At 39.7% G+C, this 19,781-nt stretch overlaps 1 protein-coding gene across 5 annotated transcripts in view; it reads left to right on the forward strand.

Moving 5' to 3' along the window:
- The first annotated feature begins 2,008 nt into the window (after nucleotides 1-2,008).
- The window catches only part of LOC107814933 (transportin MOS14), a 97,030-nt gene continuing 79,257 nt past the window's right edge, over nucleotides 2,009-19,781 (forward strand). For 2 of the 5 annotated variants that reach the window (XM_075234556.1, XM_075234559.1), the window contains exons 1-4: nucleotides 2,009-2,359; nucleotides 14,367-14,465; nucleotides 14,557-14,778; nucleotides 14,894-15,013. In XM_075234556.1, coding sequence (XP_075090657.1) covers nucleotides 2,144-2,359; nucleotides 14,367-14,465; nucleotides 14,557-14,778; nucleotides 14,894-15,013 — 657 coding nt within the window. In that variant the 5' untranslated portion in view covers nucleotides 2,009-2,143. Of the gene's footprint in view, nucleotides 2,360-14,366; nucleotides 14,466-14,556; nucleotides 14,779-14,887; nucleotides 15,014-19,781 lie in introns of all 5 variants that reach the window. The other 3 variants (XM_075234555.1, XM_075234557.1, XM_075234558.1) reach the window with 2 other exon arrangements.

A 19,781-nucleotide genomic window follows, 5' to 3' on the forward strand; every position in this document is an offset into this window, starting at 1 on the left:
ATAACTCTCAAATTCTTTAAATTGACAACTTTTGGCAAATAGAGTCAAAATCTTAAACCAAATCCGAACATACGCCCAAGTCCAAAATCATCATATGAACCTACTGGGACCCTCAAATTACCAATCCAGTACCGTTTACACAAAAGTCAAACCTTGGTCAACTCTTCAAACTTAATGCTTCCAAAATAAAACTAAGTATTCCAAAGTACTCCTGAACCCCATAAAAATCAAATCACCTATCCCCGCAAATCATAAAATATTAAACAAACATAAGAGAAGTATCAAATAGTGGAACATGGTTCTAACACTCAAAACGATCAATCAGGTCATTAGAGGACTAGGGCAAAAGCTATTGGATTCCTAAAAATCCACATCTAATACTGTAGATCCGCCCCTAATTCTTTAGGTAGCATTTGCTTCAATTAAAGTAGAGTTTTCGCAAAATAAATAATAAATAAATAAAAATAAAGAAAAAATTTGTTTGCAAAATTTTGTTCTCAACCAAACACCAAGTAAGAATTTAGTTTTTACACTTTTTAACAAGCGCTACCTTAGTCATTTCTAGCCTTCGCGGACGCGACTCCCTCTTTGCGAACGCAAAGAGAAATAACTCATATCCCAAAACCTTCAACGCGAATTCGATGCACCCTCGCAAACGCAATGCACTCCTCGTGAACACGGTGGACACGAGGCACCAGAAAATCTTCCAACACCAAACATGCTCCGGGTTATCCAAAACTCACTCGAGTCCCCCAAAACTTCATCTAGTTATATAAGAAAGTCCATCAATACTTCTCAGACCTATACAAAGCCTTCAAACACATACAAAATCATAACATCTAAGGATCAAAGGTCAAACCACACATTAAGCTCTCTTACGTTCATAAATTTCCAGACTTCCAACCAAGCATCCGATTCATGCTTAAACACTTCAGATCACAACCAAACTTTGCATATAAGTTCCATTCAACAAAATGAGCTTATCCTTAGTCCCGAAATAATATTCAGGGCCCAATATCCTCAAAATCAAACATCGATCAAGCTTAATAACTCTCAAATTCTTTAAATTGACAACTTTTGGCAAATAGAGTCAAAATCTTAAACCAAATCCGAACATACGCCCAAGTCCAAAATCATCATATGAACCTATTGGGACCCTCGAATTACCAATCCAGTACCGTTTGCACAAAAGTCAAACCTTAGTCAACTCTTCAAACTTAATGCTTCCAAAATAAAACTAAGTGTTCCAAAGTACTCCTGAACCCCATAAAAATTAAATCACCCATCCCCGCAAATCATAAAATATTAAACAAACATAAGAGGAGTATCAAATAGTGGAACATGGTTCTAACACTCAAAACGATCGATCAGGTCATTAGAGGACTAGGGCAAAGCTATTGGATTCCTAAAAATCCACATCTAATTCTGTAGATTCGCTCCTAATTCTTTAGGTAGCATTTGCTTCCATTAAAGTAGAGTTTTTGCATAATAAAAAAATAAAAATAAAGAAAAAAATTGTTTGCAAAATTTTGTTCTCAACCAAACACCAAGTAATAATTTAGTTTTTACACTTTTTAACAAACGCTACCTTAGTCATTTGTACTCTTGATTTTTCTTGATTGACTTGGACTTGTATTTATTGTCCTTGGTAAGTCACTTAAAAAAAAATAAATTATGATATCATACACCAATAATATGAAGAATAACTTGCAATATTACAAAGAAAAAGTAAGGTATAATAATTATGAAAAAAAGTAAGATAAATGATAAAATAGAATTATTTAATAATAAAGAAGGGAAAGTTGAGAAGAAAAAATAAGGTAATAATGAGACGAGGGGCGTATGAAGTCTTTCGCCTATGGGTTCAACTGAACCCATAATTTAGGATATGAATATCAATTTATATATAAAAATCTGCTAAAATATTAACAAATATTATATTTGAACGCATAATTTTTTTTATGAGTTTAACGCTAAAAATATTAAAAATATTAACCCATTAAAAAATAAGGGCACAGCGCGATACTTGAAATGGGTTTTGGGCTTCCGAGACTTGTGACCCTGTTAGGTATCGTTCTGTCGCCGTTGGTTTTTGATGATTGAGTCATGTCCGTTGCTTTCTTAGAGTTGGAGACGAAGACAAATGGAGCTGCAAATGAAGGTCGCGCAAGCTGTTCACGTGCTAAATCACGATAGCCAATCGTGCAACCGTGTTGCTGCTAATCAATGGCTAGTACAGTTTCAGCAGACCGATGCTGCTTGGGAAGTCGCCACGTCCATCCTGACATCTAATTATCATCAACAATTTGTTTCTGACTTTGAAGTCGAATTTTTTGCCGCTCAGATTCTCAAGCGAAAGGTCAGAGGCCAATAGATTCTTCTACTCCCCCTTCACTTTCTATTTTGCATATGAACCCTTCTCCTCATTTATATGCATTAAGGTTGGTGTTTCCCAATTGGACAGCAAGCGGGGCGAAATCTTATCCGGACGGGGTAGGGAAACACTTCAAAAGGGGCACACCTTATTGTTTGTAAAGTTGTAATGGGGCGGATACCCAGTACACTCGATAGTATCTCCTTTTCTGTATCTTCATTGATGGTCATGTAATTCTTCTGATAGCAGAGAGGGAATGTAATGGTTGTGAAACAATTGCATTTTGATTTTGAGTATCTCGGTTAAGTTATCAAATTTTCCTTGTTCTTCTTCCTTTTATTTTTGGCAGGGAGATAATGCGATTGCGATTATCTCAAACTTGCAGATTGTTGATGTCTGTCGTAGTGTTGTTTGATGCATTTTAATTATTGTCTTTGAATTCTATGCTTAACATTTGGTGACAAACTTGGGTTTGTCTATCATTTTTCGTACATTGCAAGGTCACGATGTGTGATTATATCAGGTTTATTGAGATTATTGCAAGAATTACACTACTTAGGGTTCAGGGCAATGAAATCATTCTCTGACACTATTCAAGACCTGTGCATCATTGATCTTCCTCTTCAAGGAGCTCGTTACACATGGGGAAGACTCCATGTGATATGCAGTAGAAAAGAAGAAGCTTAGAAGGTTGTACGGCGGGCTTGCGGAGTTGTAACTAGCTGTTAAAATTAGTTAAACAGATGGGAGGTTATAAGTTTTGGGGTGCGACACCTTAGTCCCTCTTCCAGTTTATTTTATACCTTTATGTATTTACAATTGGACCCATGTAATTAGTCCTTGACATTTACTTTTAGTCCTATCGAGTTAGTTATCCGGTTTTGTCCTTTAGTGAAGAGTGGAGCATATAGGTCCTTGTATCTGCAGAGTTGGCATCATCAATTAAAATTATTTTCTTTGCCCTAATTTTGTTTTCTTACCTTAGCTTTCTATCCCTTTCTTTTACTGTTTTATCGGCTGCTGCAACAGTGGTATCAGAGCAAGTCCTCGGCTCTGTGGATTAATGGCGGAATTAAATGAAGTGATGAATATGCTACACAAAATCTCTGCAGAGATGACGCGTTTTACAGCTAGACAAGACGAGCTTGAAGCTGGCCATGAACAAGCATGCAGAAATCAAGAGGAAGCCTTGAGTGAAATCAGAGAGGTGCTAAACGAGGTCATCCATGGCGTAAAGAGACCTGAGAGAGACAAGGACCTCAACCAGAGTGGAGGGGAGCTATATTCGTCAAGTGATAAGCCACTCGACCTAGGTGAGGTAGCTACTCCTTCTGTTTGTGTTAACAATTCAGTCTCTATAGGAACAAGTAGTAACACTGTTCCATTGACTGCGAGCAACCAAATCCCTAACTCTCAGTTGCCTCCACCTATTATTCCTGCTAATCTTAACCTTCTCCTACTTCCTGTAAGCACCTTCTCTCAACCCCAAGCTCCTATAACACTGGGTCGAGCCTCCATAGCTCAGTTCAACCAGTTCCAAAACCAACCAATGCAGCAAAGCTTCTCCCTTCAACCCAGATTTACCACCTTCCAGCACCAACCTTTTCTTACTCCTCATGGTGCCAATAGACCCTACTACTCTGCCCAGAACATGGCAGTGTCATATGGCTCTTATAATCATGGCATGTCTTATCCACCAACATATTACCCACAACCTACACACATTTCACCACCCCTGTATCACCAAACACCATATATCCAGACACCTCTTCATCCTACCCCTGCACATATACCTTATCAAAACAACCCCATAAACACAAACCAACCAAACACACAAAATGTAGCCTATCCTAACCTGCCTTTTACCAAGTACACCAAAGTTGAATTTCCTAAGTTTGATGGTGAAGATTTGAGAACTTGGTTGTATAAGGTGGAGCAATTCTTTGCTGAGGAGGATGTCACCATTCAACAGAAAATGAAGCTGGTCTCTCTTCATTTTGAGGGTGATGCCCTTCAATGACACTTAGGCTATATGAGGAGCAGGGGACAATTACCACTTCCTACTTGGGAGGAGTATATCTGGGCTTTGTGTGACACTTTTGGGGCTGAATATACTGTTCCAGTAGAACATGCTATTAGCATATTTTTAAACAACCTCAAGCCAGAACTTAGCCATGCAGTGAGAATTGGAAATCCTTGTACATTACCCCATGCTTTCTATTTAGCCCGGCTGCATGAATCCAGTTTTGCAGCTCAGAGTAAGGCTATAAAAATTGGCAACTCTGTCATTTGTGAATAGAGGAAACATGAGTCATGGTCAGAACAATTGGCCCAGGAGCAACTTGAATGCACTCAAGAAACCAATCACAGCTAAATTTGATAACAATAGAAAAAGGAGGTTGAGTCCAACAGAAATGGAAGAGAAGAGGGCTCAAGGATTGTGTTTCTTTTGTGATGAGAAGTTTGTGCCTGGTCACAAATGCCAGGCTAAGAGGCAATTGTTTTCCCTAGAACTGGAAGCAGGTGAGGTACCAATAGAGGAGGAGGAAGAGATCCAAATGGAAGAAGAAGGAGAAGATATAGCCAAGGAATTCCCTGAGAACTGTGCCATTTCCCTACAAACTTTAAATGGAACCTTAGGTTATCAGACCTTGAGGTTGAGAGGGTTCACAAAGCAAAGACCATTGGAAATTTTCATTGATTGTGGCTCTACACACAACTTCATAAATGAAGAAACAACAAAAAAGGTTGGGGTGCCGAATAAGTAAAACTAAACCTCAGTTGGTACAAGTTGTTAATGGTAGGGAAGTGCCAACAAACAGTATCTGTAAGGGATTCCAGTGGTTAATGCAAGGGGCTGTATTTCAGGACGATTTTCTTGTATTCCCAATTGGCAAAAATGACATAGTGCTGGGAATACAGTGACTCTACCCCTTAGAAGATATCAAGTTCAATTTCAAGAAGCTCATGATTGAATTTGAGTATAAGTGGGAGCTGCTCACATTGCAAGGAATCCAGCCTAAATTTAAAACAATCCAAGCAAAATCAATGAACAAAATGGCCATTGAAGGATCCCAGTTCTTCATGGTCAAGGTAAGAGAGGCAGAATGCAAAGAGGTGGAAGTAACAGAACCTGAAGGAGTTGAAGAGCCCGTGGAGCTAAAGCAGGTTCTTGATGAGTATGCTAGGATATTTGGTGAGCCTACACAGTTACTCCCCTCAAGAGGGGTGTTTGATCACCATATTCCTTTGATGGAGGGCAGTCTACCAGTTAACTCAAGACCTTATAGATACTCACCGGTGCAGAAGGATGTCATTGAGACAATGGTTAGGGAAATGATGAACCAAGGCATCATACAATATAGTTCTAGTTCCTATGCCTCTCCAGTGGTGCTAGTGAGCAAGAATGATGGATCTTGGAGGCTGTGTGTTGACTACAGAGCTCTCAACAAGGTGACCATCAAGGACAAATTTCCCATACCCATCATTGAAGAACTCCTAGATGAACTGGGTGGATCACAGATTTACTCCAAGATAGACCTAAGGGCAGGGTACCATCAGATCAGAATGGCACCAGATGATGTTCATAAGACATCATTCAAAACTCATTCTGGGCACTATGAGTACCTGGTCATGCCCTTTGGGTTGACCAATGCACCCTCCAGCTTTCAGAGTTTGATGAACCACATTTTCCAAGAATATCTCAGGAAATTCATTCTAGTTTTCTTTGATGATATCCTAGTTTATAGCAGGAGCTTGGAAGAACATTTGCAGCACTTAAGAAGAGTCTTTGACTTACTACTCCAACACCAGTTATTGGCAAAGAGAAGTAAGTGTGTTTTTGCTGCAAAGAGGGTGGAATACTTAGGTCATTACATTTCATCTCAAGGGGTATCTAAAGATCCTAAGAAGGTTGAGGCTGTACAATCCTGGCCTAAGCCTCAATCTGTGACACAATTAAGAGGTTTTCTGGGGCTAGCAGGGTATTATAGGAGGTTCATAAAAGGCTATGGGGTGATCAGTAAACCTCTTACTAATATGCTTAAAAAAGATGGTTTCACATGGACTGAAGCCTTCAGCCAACTTAAAGTTCCCCTCACCACAACACCTATATTAGCCCTTCCTGACTTCTCCTTAGCTTTTGTGGTTGAGACTGATGCTTGTAATGTAGGCATTGGAGCTGTGTTGATGCAGAAAGGGCAGCCTATTGCCTTTCTCAGCAAGGGATTGTTGGCATTAGTGATGGCAACAGACCAGAGAGCCCTAAAATTCCTCTTAGAACAGAAGCTACACACTGGAACTCAACTCAAATGGATCACTAAGCTGATGCAATATGACTTTGAAATTGAGTATAAGAAGGGAAAGGAAAACAAGGCAGCAGATGCCTTGTCTAGAATTCCATTGATCCAACTTGTTGCAATGACACTATCCACTGTGAGAACTGATTTGCTAGAAATGATTATGCAAAGCTGGGAGCTAGATGAAGAACTGAGGGCAGTCATTCAATCAATACAACAGGGAGAAACTGATACAAAAGGGTACACCTTTATCCATGGCCAACTCAGAAAGAAAGGGAAGTTAGTGGTAGGACATAATCTTCAACTTAGAAAAGATATCCTACAAATGTGGCATAGTTCAACAGTGGGAGGACATTCAGGGATATATAACACTTAGAGGAAAGTAGCTGCTCTTTTCTATTGGAAGAACATGAAGCAGGAAGTCCAAGAACTGGTCAAGGCATGTGATGTTTGCCAGAGGCACAAATATGACAATGCCCCTTACCCTGGGTTGCTGCAACCACTCAAAATACCAGTAGCAGCATGGAGCAGTATTAACATGGATTTCATAGATGGACTGCCTAAATCTAAAGGAAAAACAGTGATCTGGGTGGTGGTGGATCGACTCACCAAATATGCTCATTTCACTGCTGTCTCCCATCCTTATTCTGCCAATGATGTTGCAAAACTCTTTATGGAAAACATCTATAAGTTACATGGGGTACCTGAGGATATCATTAGTGATAGAGATCTAATCTTTACCAGTAAAGTTTGGCAGGAATTGTTCTCCCTAGTGGGAGTAACACTCAATACCTCTACTGCTTATTATCCTCAAACATATGGGCAAACATAGATAGTGAACAGGTGCCTAGAGACCTACTTAAGGTGCTTTTGTTCAGACTCACAATCAGATTGGTCCCAATTCTTAGCATCTGCAGAATGGTGGTACAATACAACTTTCCATACCTCTATACAGAGCACACCATATGAAGCCCTCTATGGACAACCACCCCCATTCCACTTACCGTACATGGCTGGAGATTCTCAGGTAGAAGAAGTGGACAGAAGCCTATTGACTAGAGAGTTCAAGACACAATTGTTGAAGTATCACCTCAAAAGAGCCCAACAAAGGATGGAAGAACAAGCCAACAAACATAGGTCTGACAGACAATTCAAGGAGGGAGGTTGGGTTTACCTCAAAATCCAACCGTACAGGCAACTTTCCATGTCGGGCAGGCATTTTACTAAGTTATCAGCAAGATACTATGGCCCTTACCAGGTGTTACAGAAGATAGGACCAGTGGCATACAAGTTGTCCCTTCCTGACCAGCTCTTGCTGCACCCAACCTTTCATGTTTCCCAGCTGAAGATCTGTCATGAATTGCCTCCTACTATAACACACCCTCCTGTCATCGAGTTGTCTAGCCCTTACTGCCCACAACCAGAGAAAATAATGGATAAAAGGATGATTCAAAAGGGAAACAAAGCAGTGGCGCAGGTGTTGGTTAAATGGAAGGAGTTACCATCAGAGTTGGCAACATGGGAGGACTATTCAGCTCTAAAGATACGTTTTCCATCTTTCCTTCCTTGAGGACAAGGAAGATTTCAACAGGAGGGAACTGATATGCAGTAGAAAAGAAGAAGCTCAGAAGGTTGTACGTTGGGCTTGCGGAGTTGTACCTAGCCGTTAAAATTAGTTAAACAGATGGGAGGTTATAAGTTTTGGGGTGCGACACCTTAGTCCCTCTTCTAGTTTATTTTATACCTTTATGTATTTACAATTGGACCCATGTAATTAGTCCTTGACATTTACTTTTAGTCCTACAGAGTTAGTTATCCGGTTTTGTCCTTTAGTAAAGATTGGAGCATATAGGTCCTTGTATCTGCAGAGTTGGCATCATCAATTAAAATTATTTTCTTTGCCCTAATTTTGTTTTCTTAGCTTAGCTTAGCTTTCTATCCCTTTCTTTTACTGTTTTATCGGCTGCTGCAACATCTGCAAGCTTCAAGAATAGACAGATTCCTAATATTCCCCGAGTGTAATGACAATTTCCAACCATCAAACCTTTTCAAAATGGGGTGGCAGAGCTACTACACAATTGGGGGCAATCTAGACTTCACTTTAATACAAAAACTGAGAAGTTTGAAAATGGGCATCACTGTTTAGAATAGAGAGACCTTTGGTAATTGGAAGCACAAAAGCATACGTTACTTGAGGATCTTGCATTACTGGAACAAGCAACTGAGAGTAGTTCTTTGACTGAAGCAGAAAAGGAGTAACCAATGCAATTGAAATTTGAATTACAACAAATGGCATTGAGGCGAAAATTCAGGTGCCTCTAGCTCAAAGAAGGAGACAAGACACTAAGTACTTTCAGAAAATGGCCAATTTTTACAGAAGAAACAACTGTATAGATAAATTAAACATAGGTGAAGAAATCAGTGAAGACAAAGATGCCACCAAGACAGAAGTATTGAGGTTCTATCAAGGTCTTTACAATGAGAATGAGGCCTGATGCTAACTTTGAAAATTTGGTTAGCATAACACTAACTGAGAAAGCATGGTTAGAGAGAGCATTTGAGGGGAAGAGGTGCTGGCAACAATCAAATCTTGTGCACTAGATAAAACACTTTATCGAGTATGCCAACCTATTACTTATCCCTGTTGCAAGCACCGGTGAGCATCACAGAAAAACTGGAGCGACTCCAAAGTAACTTCCTTTGGGATGCGGCGGATGGAACTAGAAAGTTTCATCTAGTGAATTGGCAAACAGTCACTTCCCCAAAGAAGTGGGGTGGACTTGGAGTGAAAGATCTTAGAGTATTTAACAGAGCTTTAATGGGAAAGTGGCTGTGGAGATTCGGGGTAGAAGAGCATGCTCTATGGAGGGAGGTCATAGTAGAAAAGTATGATTCAACGGGAGGGGGTTGGAGGACCAAGGCGATCACAACACCTTTCGGGTGTGGCATGTGGAGGAGTATCATGAAGAATTGGGAAGCATTCAGTGGCAAAATCACTTACAGGGTGGGGGATGGAAGGAGAATCAGCTTTTGGAATCATAGGTGGTGTGGAGAGGATCCTTTGAGGGTCTCCTTCCCCCACGTCTTCAGAGTTTCAAACCAGAAGGAACTGATGGTCCAACAGATTTGCAAGGAGCATGAAGGGGGTAGTATGGGACCTCTCATTCAGGAGGAACATGCAAGATTGGGAGATTGCGGAGCTTCAAGTTTTGTTGGCACTGCTATACGGGCAAGACATGCTCCAGCCATCCTGCGACTCTTGGAGATGGGGCTTGCGTGGCGATGGTTTGTTCACCGTAAAGTCATTTTACCAGAGTATGTTGGTGAGAGAGGAGACCACTTTTCCATACTCCTCGATCTGGATTCCTAGGGCGCCCACGAAGGTGTGCTTTTTTGCATGGCTAGCGGCAAGAGGAGTGATTTTGACTGCTGAAAATCTCCGAAAGAGGGAAATTACACTTGTTAGTTGGTGCTACATGTGTAAAAGCTCAGGAGAAGAAGTTGATCACCTTATGTTGCATTGCCATGTGTCCTCAGCTTTGTGGAGGGCAATCCTGAATATCTTTGGTGTTCAATGGGTGATGCCAAGCACTGTAAAGGAAATGTTATATAGCTGGGGCGGTTTCCGTAGAAGAAGAAAGCAAAAGGCGTGGAAATTCGCTCCGTTAGCTCTCATGTGGGTAGTATGGGGGGAGAGAAATAGGAGAGCTTTTGAGGAGATTGAGGCTCCTTTTTCACATCTTAAGAATAGCCTTTTATCTTTGATCGCTTTTTGGTGCACTCACTTAGCCCCTACTTGTATAGAAGATTGGGCGTCTTTTGTAGAAAATCATGTTCTGATATAAATTCTCTACGTCTTTGGTATACTTTGTGTACACGGGAGTTCTCTCCCTTTTGATTAATACAATTTACCTTATCAAAAAAAAAATATCTGGGAAACTAGTTTGAGAAGAGCAAATTGCTTTTTTTGAAGAATAGACAGATTACAGATGCAACAGTTATAGCAAATGAGATACTAGATGGGAGATTAAAAAGTGGTCTTTCTGGCATCCTTTGCAAGCTGAATATAGAGAAAGCCTTTGATCAAATAAGTTGGTCCTATCTACTGTCATTACTGAGGGAATAGGGTTTGGTGATAGATGGGTCAGATAGATTAAATTCAGCCTCATTACTGTCACTATCATAATGAACATAACTTCAGTTGGATTTTTTTCCCCACAGAAAGGAATCTGACGAGGAGATCCCCTTTCCCCCTTTTTTATCCTTGCCATGGAAGGTTTGAGCAAATGTTAGACAAGCAAAGCAGACAAAGTGCATTGAATGATTCAAGGTGGGCGGTAACACAGTAAACTCAATTAGTGTCTTATTTATTCTACGCAGATGAGTCTTTAATCTTCTGTGGGGTAGAAAAATTACAGATGTAATATCTGAATCTGACATTACTAATTTTTGAAGTCATCTCAGGAATGGACATTAATATGCAGAAGGGCATGATATATCCTGTGAATATAGTGCCTAACGGCTGAAATCATAGTCTGTAAAATTGGCTCTTTTCCATGCCTTCCGCTGGAAGCCAAGTGCAAAGCATCTAAAGTTTAGAATGGAGTTATTGAGAAGGTGGAGAAAAGATTGGCAACATGGAAAATACACTACCTCTCAATGAGTAGAAGACTGGCATTAATCAATAGTGTCGTGGATAGTTTACCTACATAAATCTTGTTACCCTCCCTTCCCTATGCCAAGCAAGGTCCAAAGGCAACTGGACAAAATTAGAAGATATTTTCTATAGAAAGGAAATAATGCAAACCACAAATTTCTCCTAGTGAAGTTGTTAAGGGTAATTCTTCCTAAGAAGCAAGGTGTGGACTGGGTGTTAGAGACTTGGCCAAACACAATAAGAGTTTGCTCATGAAGTGGTGGTGGAGATATGGCTAGGAAGGAACACGTTTATGGAAGAAAATAATGAATGCTAAATACATGAAGAAAGACCGTTGGTGTACCAAACAGAACAGATTCCCACACGGAGTTGGTCTCTGGAAGCATATCTACCGTTTGAAAGATGAATTTTTTCATGATGTGTCCTTCAGGGTTGGAAATGGCACCCTAGTTAAATTTTGGAAGGACAAGTGACTTCACATTCAGCCCCTAAAAGACTCTGATCCTTCCCTTTATCAGATAGTAGTTGATCTTACTCCCAGATAGCTCAATATAGATCAAGGAACATATGGGGATCTGCACTTCAGGAGAAACATGCAGAAACCAGTGTTATCAAAGGCGAAAAGCGCAAAAAAGCTCTAAGGCCCGTTGGGGCTTTAAGCGCAAAGGGAAAATAAAGCGTGGGCTTTAATGAAAAAAGGCGCAACCGGAGGAAAAAGTAAAAATATGTATATGTCGTCCAAGACCAATAATTATAAGCATGAATAACAAATATATGGACAAAAAAAGTTGAAGAAAAAATAACGATAAAGTGAAATATCAATTGTTCAGTGTCGCATTTCCAGGATTACACTCATGGGCAAGGAAAGTATGCCTTAGAGCCTTGATGAGACATTGAAGCGCCCGCAAAGCGAGGCGAAACGCTCAACATGTTTTGAGCCTCGCTTTAGGTCTTAAGTGCGCCTTTGACAACACTGGCAGAAACGCGAACTTGGTGAACTCTTTGATCTACTCAAAGTTCTGTAAAGCTTCCAAATGAGCACACAAACCTAAGACAACCTAAGGTGGGGCAACCTCAGTGGTAGCTCATTTTTTTTGATAGGTAAAATAAATTATTTCTGAGAGGCCTTAGTGGTGGCTCTTATTCAGTGAGGGCAGGATACAACAAACTGTGTGCACTTAATGAAGTAATTGAGCTTTGGCCATGGAAGCTTATAGGGAAGACAAAACTCCCTATAAAGGTCTTGTGCTTCCCATAGACAACCCTCAAATGTGCTATTTTGACCCAAGACAACCTATGTAGAAGGAATTTTCAGGTGGTGAAGAGAGGCTAGCTGTGCCTGGATAGTTCAGAATCAATAGAACAAGTTATTCCTACATTGTAAAGTGGCTTCTGTTCTGCGGCACATGTTCCTTTCAGTTTTTGGCATTTATTTGGACAATCCCCCAAGAGATAAAGGAGCAGTTGAAAGTTGGAGCTATTGGAAAGTTGACAGAACCATCAACAAGATCTAACCGATGTCCCCAGCATGTATATTTTGGTGTTCTTGGACAGAAAAAAATCGTAGATACTTTGATGGCATTTCAACTCCCAGTAGTTCCCTGAAAACCAAATGTCTTAAGAATCTATTTAGTTGGAGTAATCTATCCCCTTTAAATGATGACATCCCATTTCTTTGCAGTAAGTATGGTCATTGGCTTCTATAGAACACGAAACAAAAATTTCATTGCAGTAAGTATGGTCAATTGGCTTCTACAAGCTCCGTATAGTGGTCATTGGGACAAAATAATTCACACCTGAATATGGTCTGACCATGGGCAATTAGATGTTGGGCATTCTGATAATTCTCTATCAGATAGACGTTCTACTTCTTGATACGGTGTGATGATGGAGGAAACCCGAACTCTTAGAAAAGTAAAAAAACAAAGTGTTAGCGCTTTGTAAAACGCAGGACATGGAGCTATGATCTTTGTAACCTGTGAGCTTATCTGGTTAAAACAAGTTCTCCTAGAGTTAATGTGCATTGAAGTTAAATAGATGAAGGTAATATGTGACAATCAAGCTTCCCTATACATAGCCAAGAATGCAGTTTTTCATTCTTTTTTTTGATAAAGTAATATGAATGCAGTTTTTCATGAAAGGATAAACATATGGAGGTGTATTGCTATATTATTAGGTAAACATTAAGTTCATACACATTGCCACAAACTTTACAAACTCAAATAAACTTTAGCAGATGTTCTTATTAAATCCCTTTGAAGACCTCGAGCTGAATACATTTATAACAAACTTGTGTGTGCTACAACTTTATGGGTAGCTTCGAGATTTGAACAAGATTTACATTAATTAGGGTCAATTCGATTTGATTAGGTATGGTTTGGTTTGGAAAGTAGATGAGATCTTGCCTAGAATCAGTAATTTAACAAAGTTGTATACACTCATAATTACTAGAAATTTCCAAGCTCGATAGAATAATCAAGATTTTACTCTTTTCAAGTTATTTTGGTTGCAATTTAAAGGAGCAATAATGAAAAATCACAAAATAATAAATTAAAAAATGTAAAGTAAATTGGAGATGATTTTAAATGTATAAAAATGGATAAAAGGATTATTTTTAATTTGTTAAAAAATAAAGAAAACCTGAAAATGTAAATGACGAGATACGTAGGGTGGGGCGGGGTAACACTATGGTGGGGGAAGACTTAACACATGCTGCTTCTAACCCTAGTTTCTGTAACTTAGATTGTGTGATTATGAGTAGAACTGTATCGTTATTCTGCGGATCTCTGACTTGCTATAAGTGACATCAGTACATTAGCCATAAGCTGCTTACATTGTTTCTTCAGTGTTATTTAGCGTCTTGTTAATAAGTTTCATTGTGACGTTGGCTGGTAAAGAATAGCCTCTTAACTTGTCATATTTCAGAATGGCACCTGATCATACTTTCATTATGTTGGTACTGTGCTGGATTTAGGAAAGGAAGAGTCATGTCTCTTATTTCTGCTTTTTGAGGTTGCTCATACCTTATTGCTTACAGATACAAAATGAAGGAAGCTACTTGCAAATGGGAGCAAAGGATGCTCTGCTAAATGCTCTTCTATTGGCTGCTAAGAAATTTAGTTTAGGCCCTCCGCAGGTGATTCAACTGTCTGCTTGCTCAAAATTTTATTGTTGTTAAAAATATTAATTATTTGCTTTGGCTGAGATGTTTATTTTGTTGGAAACAGCTGTTGACTCAAATTTGTCTTGCTCTCTCTGCGCTCATGCTTCACGCTGTAGAGCATGGCAAACCAATTGAGAAACTCTTTTGCAGTCTCCAAAGTTTGGAAAACCATGATGAAGGCACCATTGCTGTCTTGGAAATGCTGACAGTCCTTCCAGAAGTTGTGGAAGATCAGAATACTGATCACAGAACTAGTTCGGCTCAGCGACGCGAGTATGGTCGAGAGGTTTAGAACTCTCTTTAGAGCTGCACATTTTTTGGAAAAGTTGATCCTTTGGAATGCACTGGTGCACTTTTTCCAGCTTCTATTACTTACACGTATATTTTTCTGTAAGGAGCAGCTTCTCTCGCATACTTCCGTGGTTCTTGAGTTCCTTCATCGTCAGAGTGATAAGAGTTTTGACAGTAGCATTCAACTCCAGGGCAGGCACAGAAAAATTTTGCGTTGTTTGTTAAGTTGGGTAAGTTCATCTTGACTAAATACATTAACCCAGGTCTTTCGGTGGTCAATCAATAACTAGAAAAGAATAAGCAATGACTGTTTCAAACCCCCAAACAAAGTCGTTTTACGGAAAAGGTTAAGATATGACGACCTGATATACAACAATGACAACAACAACAAATCCAGTTAAAAATGCTAATAATATGATGATAAACACTGGCATGTGGCTCTATTAATCAATAATTGTCATTAACTCTTCAACGGCAACTAGATTCTGCAAATCTTACTTGTTCTTGAGTATTTAATTTATCTTCTCTCTCTCTCTCTCTCTCTCTTTTAAAATTTTAAAAGGATTTGATTCACATATATCTGATTAGTGGCATAAAAAAATCTACTTATTGATCCTCCTTCTCTATCTCTTTGCACTGACCTAGATTCAGGTGTAGTCTGTACTCTGTATAGTGGTGCGGAGAAACCCAATATTCTAATTTCCTTGCAAAAGGGAACTCTCGCAACTATGCAAAACCTGATTGTCAACCTAGGTTAATAGAAAACCTGGTGCAGGTAAATCCTGGCCTGAGCAAGGTCTTTCAGTTCATTGAACTACTGGATCACCAAGAGAGTTATCACATTCTGACCGACTCGCAGTATGGTTTGCCTTCTTTGGTTTGAGGGTCATGCTTAACCTTATGCCTGTTCTGAGTTATTTCGACCTCATAAGAACACTTATACTCCATCCGTTTCAATTTATGTGAACCCATTTGACTGGGTACGGAGTTTAAGAAAAGAGAGAAGACTTTTGAACTTGTGGTGTAAAATGAGGCACATATATTTTGTGTGGCTATAAATCATTGCGTAAAGGTAAATTATTTCCAAATAGGGAAAGTGGTCATTCTTTTTGGCACAGACCGAAAAGGAAATAAGTTCACATAAATTGAAACGGATGGAGTATTTGCTTTTGACAAAAATATTTTTTATACAATAATGGAGAAACTGCTTGGAGTTATAAAATTCTGTGGGGTGTCCCATATTAGCTTTTTGTATTGGAATGTCTCTGAGATTGAGGTCATTGTGCCCGACATCACCCAATGTGAACCAAACCAATTAAGGACCATCATCCCTAGTCGTGAAGCCACTCTACAATGCAAAAAGCGATGATCAACGTCTTTACCCGAGCCTTTACAATACACAATACATACACTAATCGACCCCTATTTATAACAATACATAATAAATACATTAATCAACCCCTATTTATAACAACATACAATACATATACTAATCATATTCCATGTGGGACTATACTTATTTACAATTATATTAACTTTCTAACACTCCCCCTCAAGCTGGTGCATACAAATCATATGTACCGAGCTTGTTACATATGTAACTAATACGAGGATCAGTGAGGGACTTGATGAAAATATCTGCAAGCTGATCATTCGACTTCACAAACGTTATAGCAATATCTCCTGAGAGTATCTTTTCTCTGATGAAGTGACAGTCAATTTGAATATGTTTAGTCCTCTCATGGAACATTGGATTTGATGCAATATTAAGGGCAGCTTGATTATCACACACAAGTTTCATATGGTCGATTTCACCAAATTTCAATTCTTTGAGCAACTGTTTGATCCAAACTAGCTCACATGTTGCCATAACCATTGCTCGATATTCTGCTTCTGCACTAGACCGAGCAACCAAATTATGTTTCTTGCTTTTCCAAGACACCAAATTACCTCATACTAAAACACAATATCCAAACGTTGAACGTCTACGAAAGTTGATCCTGCCCAATCAACATCTATATAGCCCACGATCTGCTCATGACCTCGATCCTCGATTCTCGAACAATAGTCCTTTGCTTGGGGCTGATTTTATAACTGTATCCCACTAACTATCACAGAGAGAATCCATAAACTGTGAGGTAATTCAACTTACTAATGAGCCGCCTATATCTTGCAGGATCACTAAGAGGCTCCCCTTGTCCTGATAGAAGTTTAGCATTCGGATCCAGAGGAGTGTCAATGGGTCTACAACCTGTCATTCCTGTCTCCTCAAAAATGTCTAATGGATACTTCCGCAGTGAAATAACAATACCTGAGCTTGATTGAGTGACCTTAATACTTAGAAAATACTTCAATGTGCCTAGATCCTTATTCTGGAAGTGCTGAAAGAGATGTTGCTTCAAACTAGTGATACTATCGTGATTATTCCCTGTAATAACTATATCGTCAACATAAACCTTCAAATAAATACACAAAGTTTGAGAAGAATGCCGATAAAACGCAGAATGATTAGCTATTTAGCTTTACTACGAGTCATTCCAAATTCCTGAACAATTGTGTTAAAACTTACCATACCATGCTCGAGCAAACTGTTTCAAACCAGAGTGACCAACACAACCAACCTACAAGGCCACTAGACTCCCTGATCAACAAACTAGGTGGTTGTTCCATATAAACTTCATTTTGAAGGTCACCGTGGAGAAAAATATTCTTAATGTCCAACTGATAGAGAGGCCAATGGCGAACAACAACCATGGATAGAAAAAGGCGGACAAATGCTACTTTAGCCACGGGAGATAAAGTATCACTGTAATTAAGCCTAAATATTTGAGTATAACCTTTGGCAATGAGGCGAGCTGTAAGGCGATCAATTTGATCATTTGGACCAACTTTGACTGCATACACCCACCGGCAACCAACAATAGATTTACCTAAAGGTAAAGAAACAAGCTCTCATTTACCATTAGCATGTAAAGAAGTCATCTCTTCGATCATAATCTGTCTCCATCCAGGATGAGATAACGCTTCACTTGTGGACTTAGGGATAAAAATAGAGCACCAAGATGACACAAAGGCATAATGGGGTGATGATAAACGATAATAACTCAAACCAATATAATAGGGATTGAGATTAAGAATGGATCTAATACCTTTCCGAAGTGTGATCGGTAGACTAGAAGGAGACAAGTCCACAGTAGGTGAAGGATCCGATACATGACGTGAATCATTAGGACTTGATGCTAGACGTTGAAGACGATGATAAGTCAGGACTAGATGATGGAACTGGAGCTATAGGTGATAGAACTGGAGCTATAGGTGGTGGAGCTGGAATTAGAGCTGTAATTGATGGAATTGAAGCTGTAGGTGTTGGAGCTGGAGTTGTGGAGGAAGATGAATGGGAGATAGTGATTGAATCTCCAAAAGATGGAACTGGTAACACCTCAGAAATATCTAAATGATCACCTGGACTGCTGGATATGTGAAATATGGCTGGGTTTCAAAGAAGGTAACATCAGCAAACATAAGACACCGCTGGAGGTCAGGTGAATAGCATCGATATACCTTTTGCGTTCTCGAGTAACCCAGAAATACGCACTTAAGAGCACAAGGAGCCAACTTATCTTTTCCTGAAGTAAGGTTATGAACAAAACATGTACTCCAAAAAACACGGTGGAAAAGAGAACAAAGGTGGGTGGGGAAACAAGACAAATAATGGAATTTGATTCTGTATCGCTGGGGATGACATACGATTAATAAGATAATAAGATGTGAGAACTGCATCCCCCCAAAACGCAATAAAATTAAAAAAAAAAAACGCAACGGAACATGACATTATATGAGTAGGGTACGAGCAGTTTCAATGAGATGCCTATTCTTTCTTTCAACTATCCCATTTTGTTGAGATATATATGGACAAAATGTTTGATAAATGATCCGATGAGAGTTCATAAACCGTTGAAATAGGGAAGATAAATACTCTAGGGAAATGGGAGCGAGTATGCTTATCGAGCTGACTTGACTCGCACTCTAGAGTGAATAAGTGAGACAAACCAGGTACCATTTTTTGAAGTTTTGATAAATTGGGATGTCCCAACTGTTTATGTAATAAATCCATGACAAGCTGTTGAAGGGAGACAAGCTTTCCCGCCATGCCCCATGACCCCTTGGACGCACCCCATGGCATCCTAGCAAGCCTTCCAACGCCTAGCGCCATGGACGGGGCCCTGTGGTCTTGGTCGCGCTAAGTGACAAGTGCGCCTGTGCATATGTCGCCCCATAAATAGCTCTCGCCAGCGCCCAACTGCATGCCAACAACGCCCCTCGGCAGGCTGCGCCCTGGCGCGCGCCCGTTATCAGCGCAATCAACCCATGCCCTGTGGCCAAACTCGCGCGCCCAAACCCTGATGCTAAAGCTAATGTTGCAGCCCCTCCAAGTTCCGCAGTGGACTTGCTTTTACCTTGTAGGAATCTAGGTCCCTTTTGTTGTAAATATAGAGTAGTTTTACTTACTGTATTTTCATTATGATTCTCTAGCTTATTTATGTTTAGTCCTGCAACTTTGGTTAATTTTTTTAAGCATTATTAAGGGGATCAAGTAGTCAAACTTTCAAGCAAGTAAACAATTCTCTGTATTGGTGTCTCTTCCCCTCGACACCGTGTTGCCTTTCTGTAATAGCTTTCATTAATGCAATCAAGCTTTCTTTCATTCTCATTCTTTTTTCTGTTCTCTCAATTGTTTTTGACATCGATTTTTCCGTACGACACTGACAGTCTCGTCTAGCATACGGAGGGGACCCAGGTTGGTGGAAAGTAACCACACTAACATCAGTTGCTTAGCCTTGCGTTGTCCTTACAAGAAATCTCAGGAATGCGCCGCGTAACAGATTGTATGAGTAGGGTACGAGCAGTTTCAATGAGATGCCTATTATTTCTTTCAGCTACCCCATTTTGTTGAGATGTGTATGGACAAAATGTTTGATAAATGATCCCATGAGAGTT

This window comes from Nicotiana tabacum, chromosome 17, assembly GCF_000715075.1.
Source record: "Nicotiana tabacum cultivar K326 chromosome 17, ASM71507v2, whole genome shotgun sequence".
NCBI classification, from domain to species: domain Eukaryota; kingdom Viridiplantae; phylum Streptophyta; class Magnoliopsida; order Solanales; family Solanaceae; genus Nicotiana; species Nicotiana tabacum.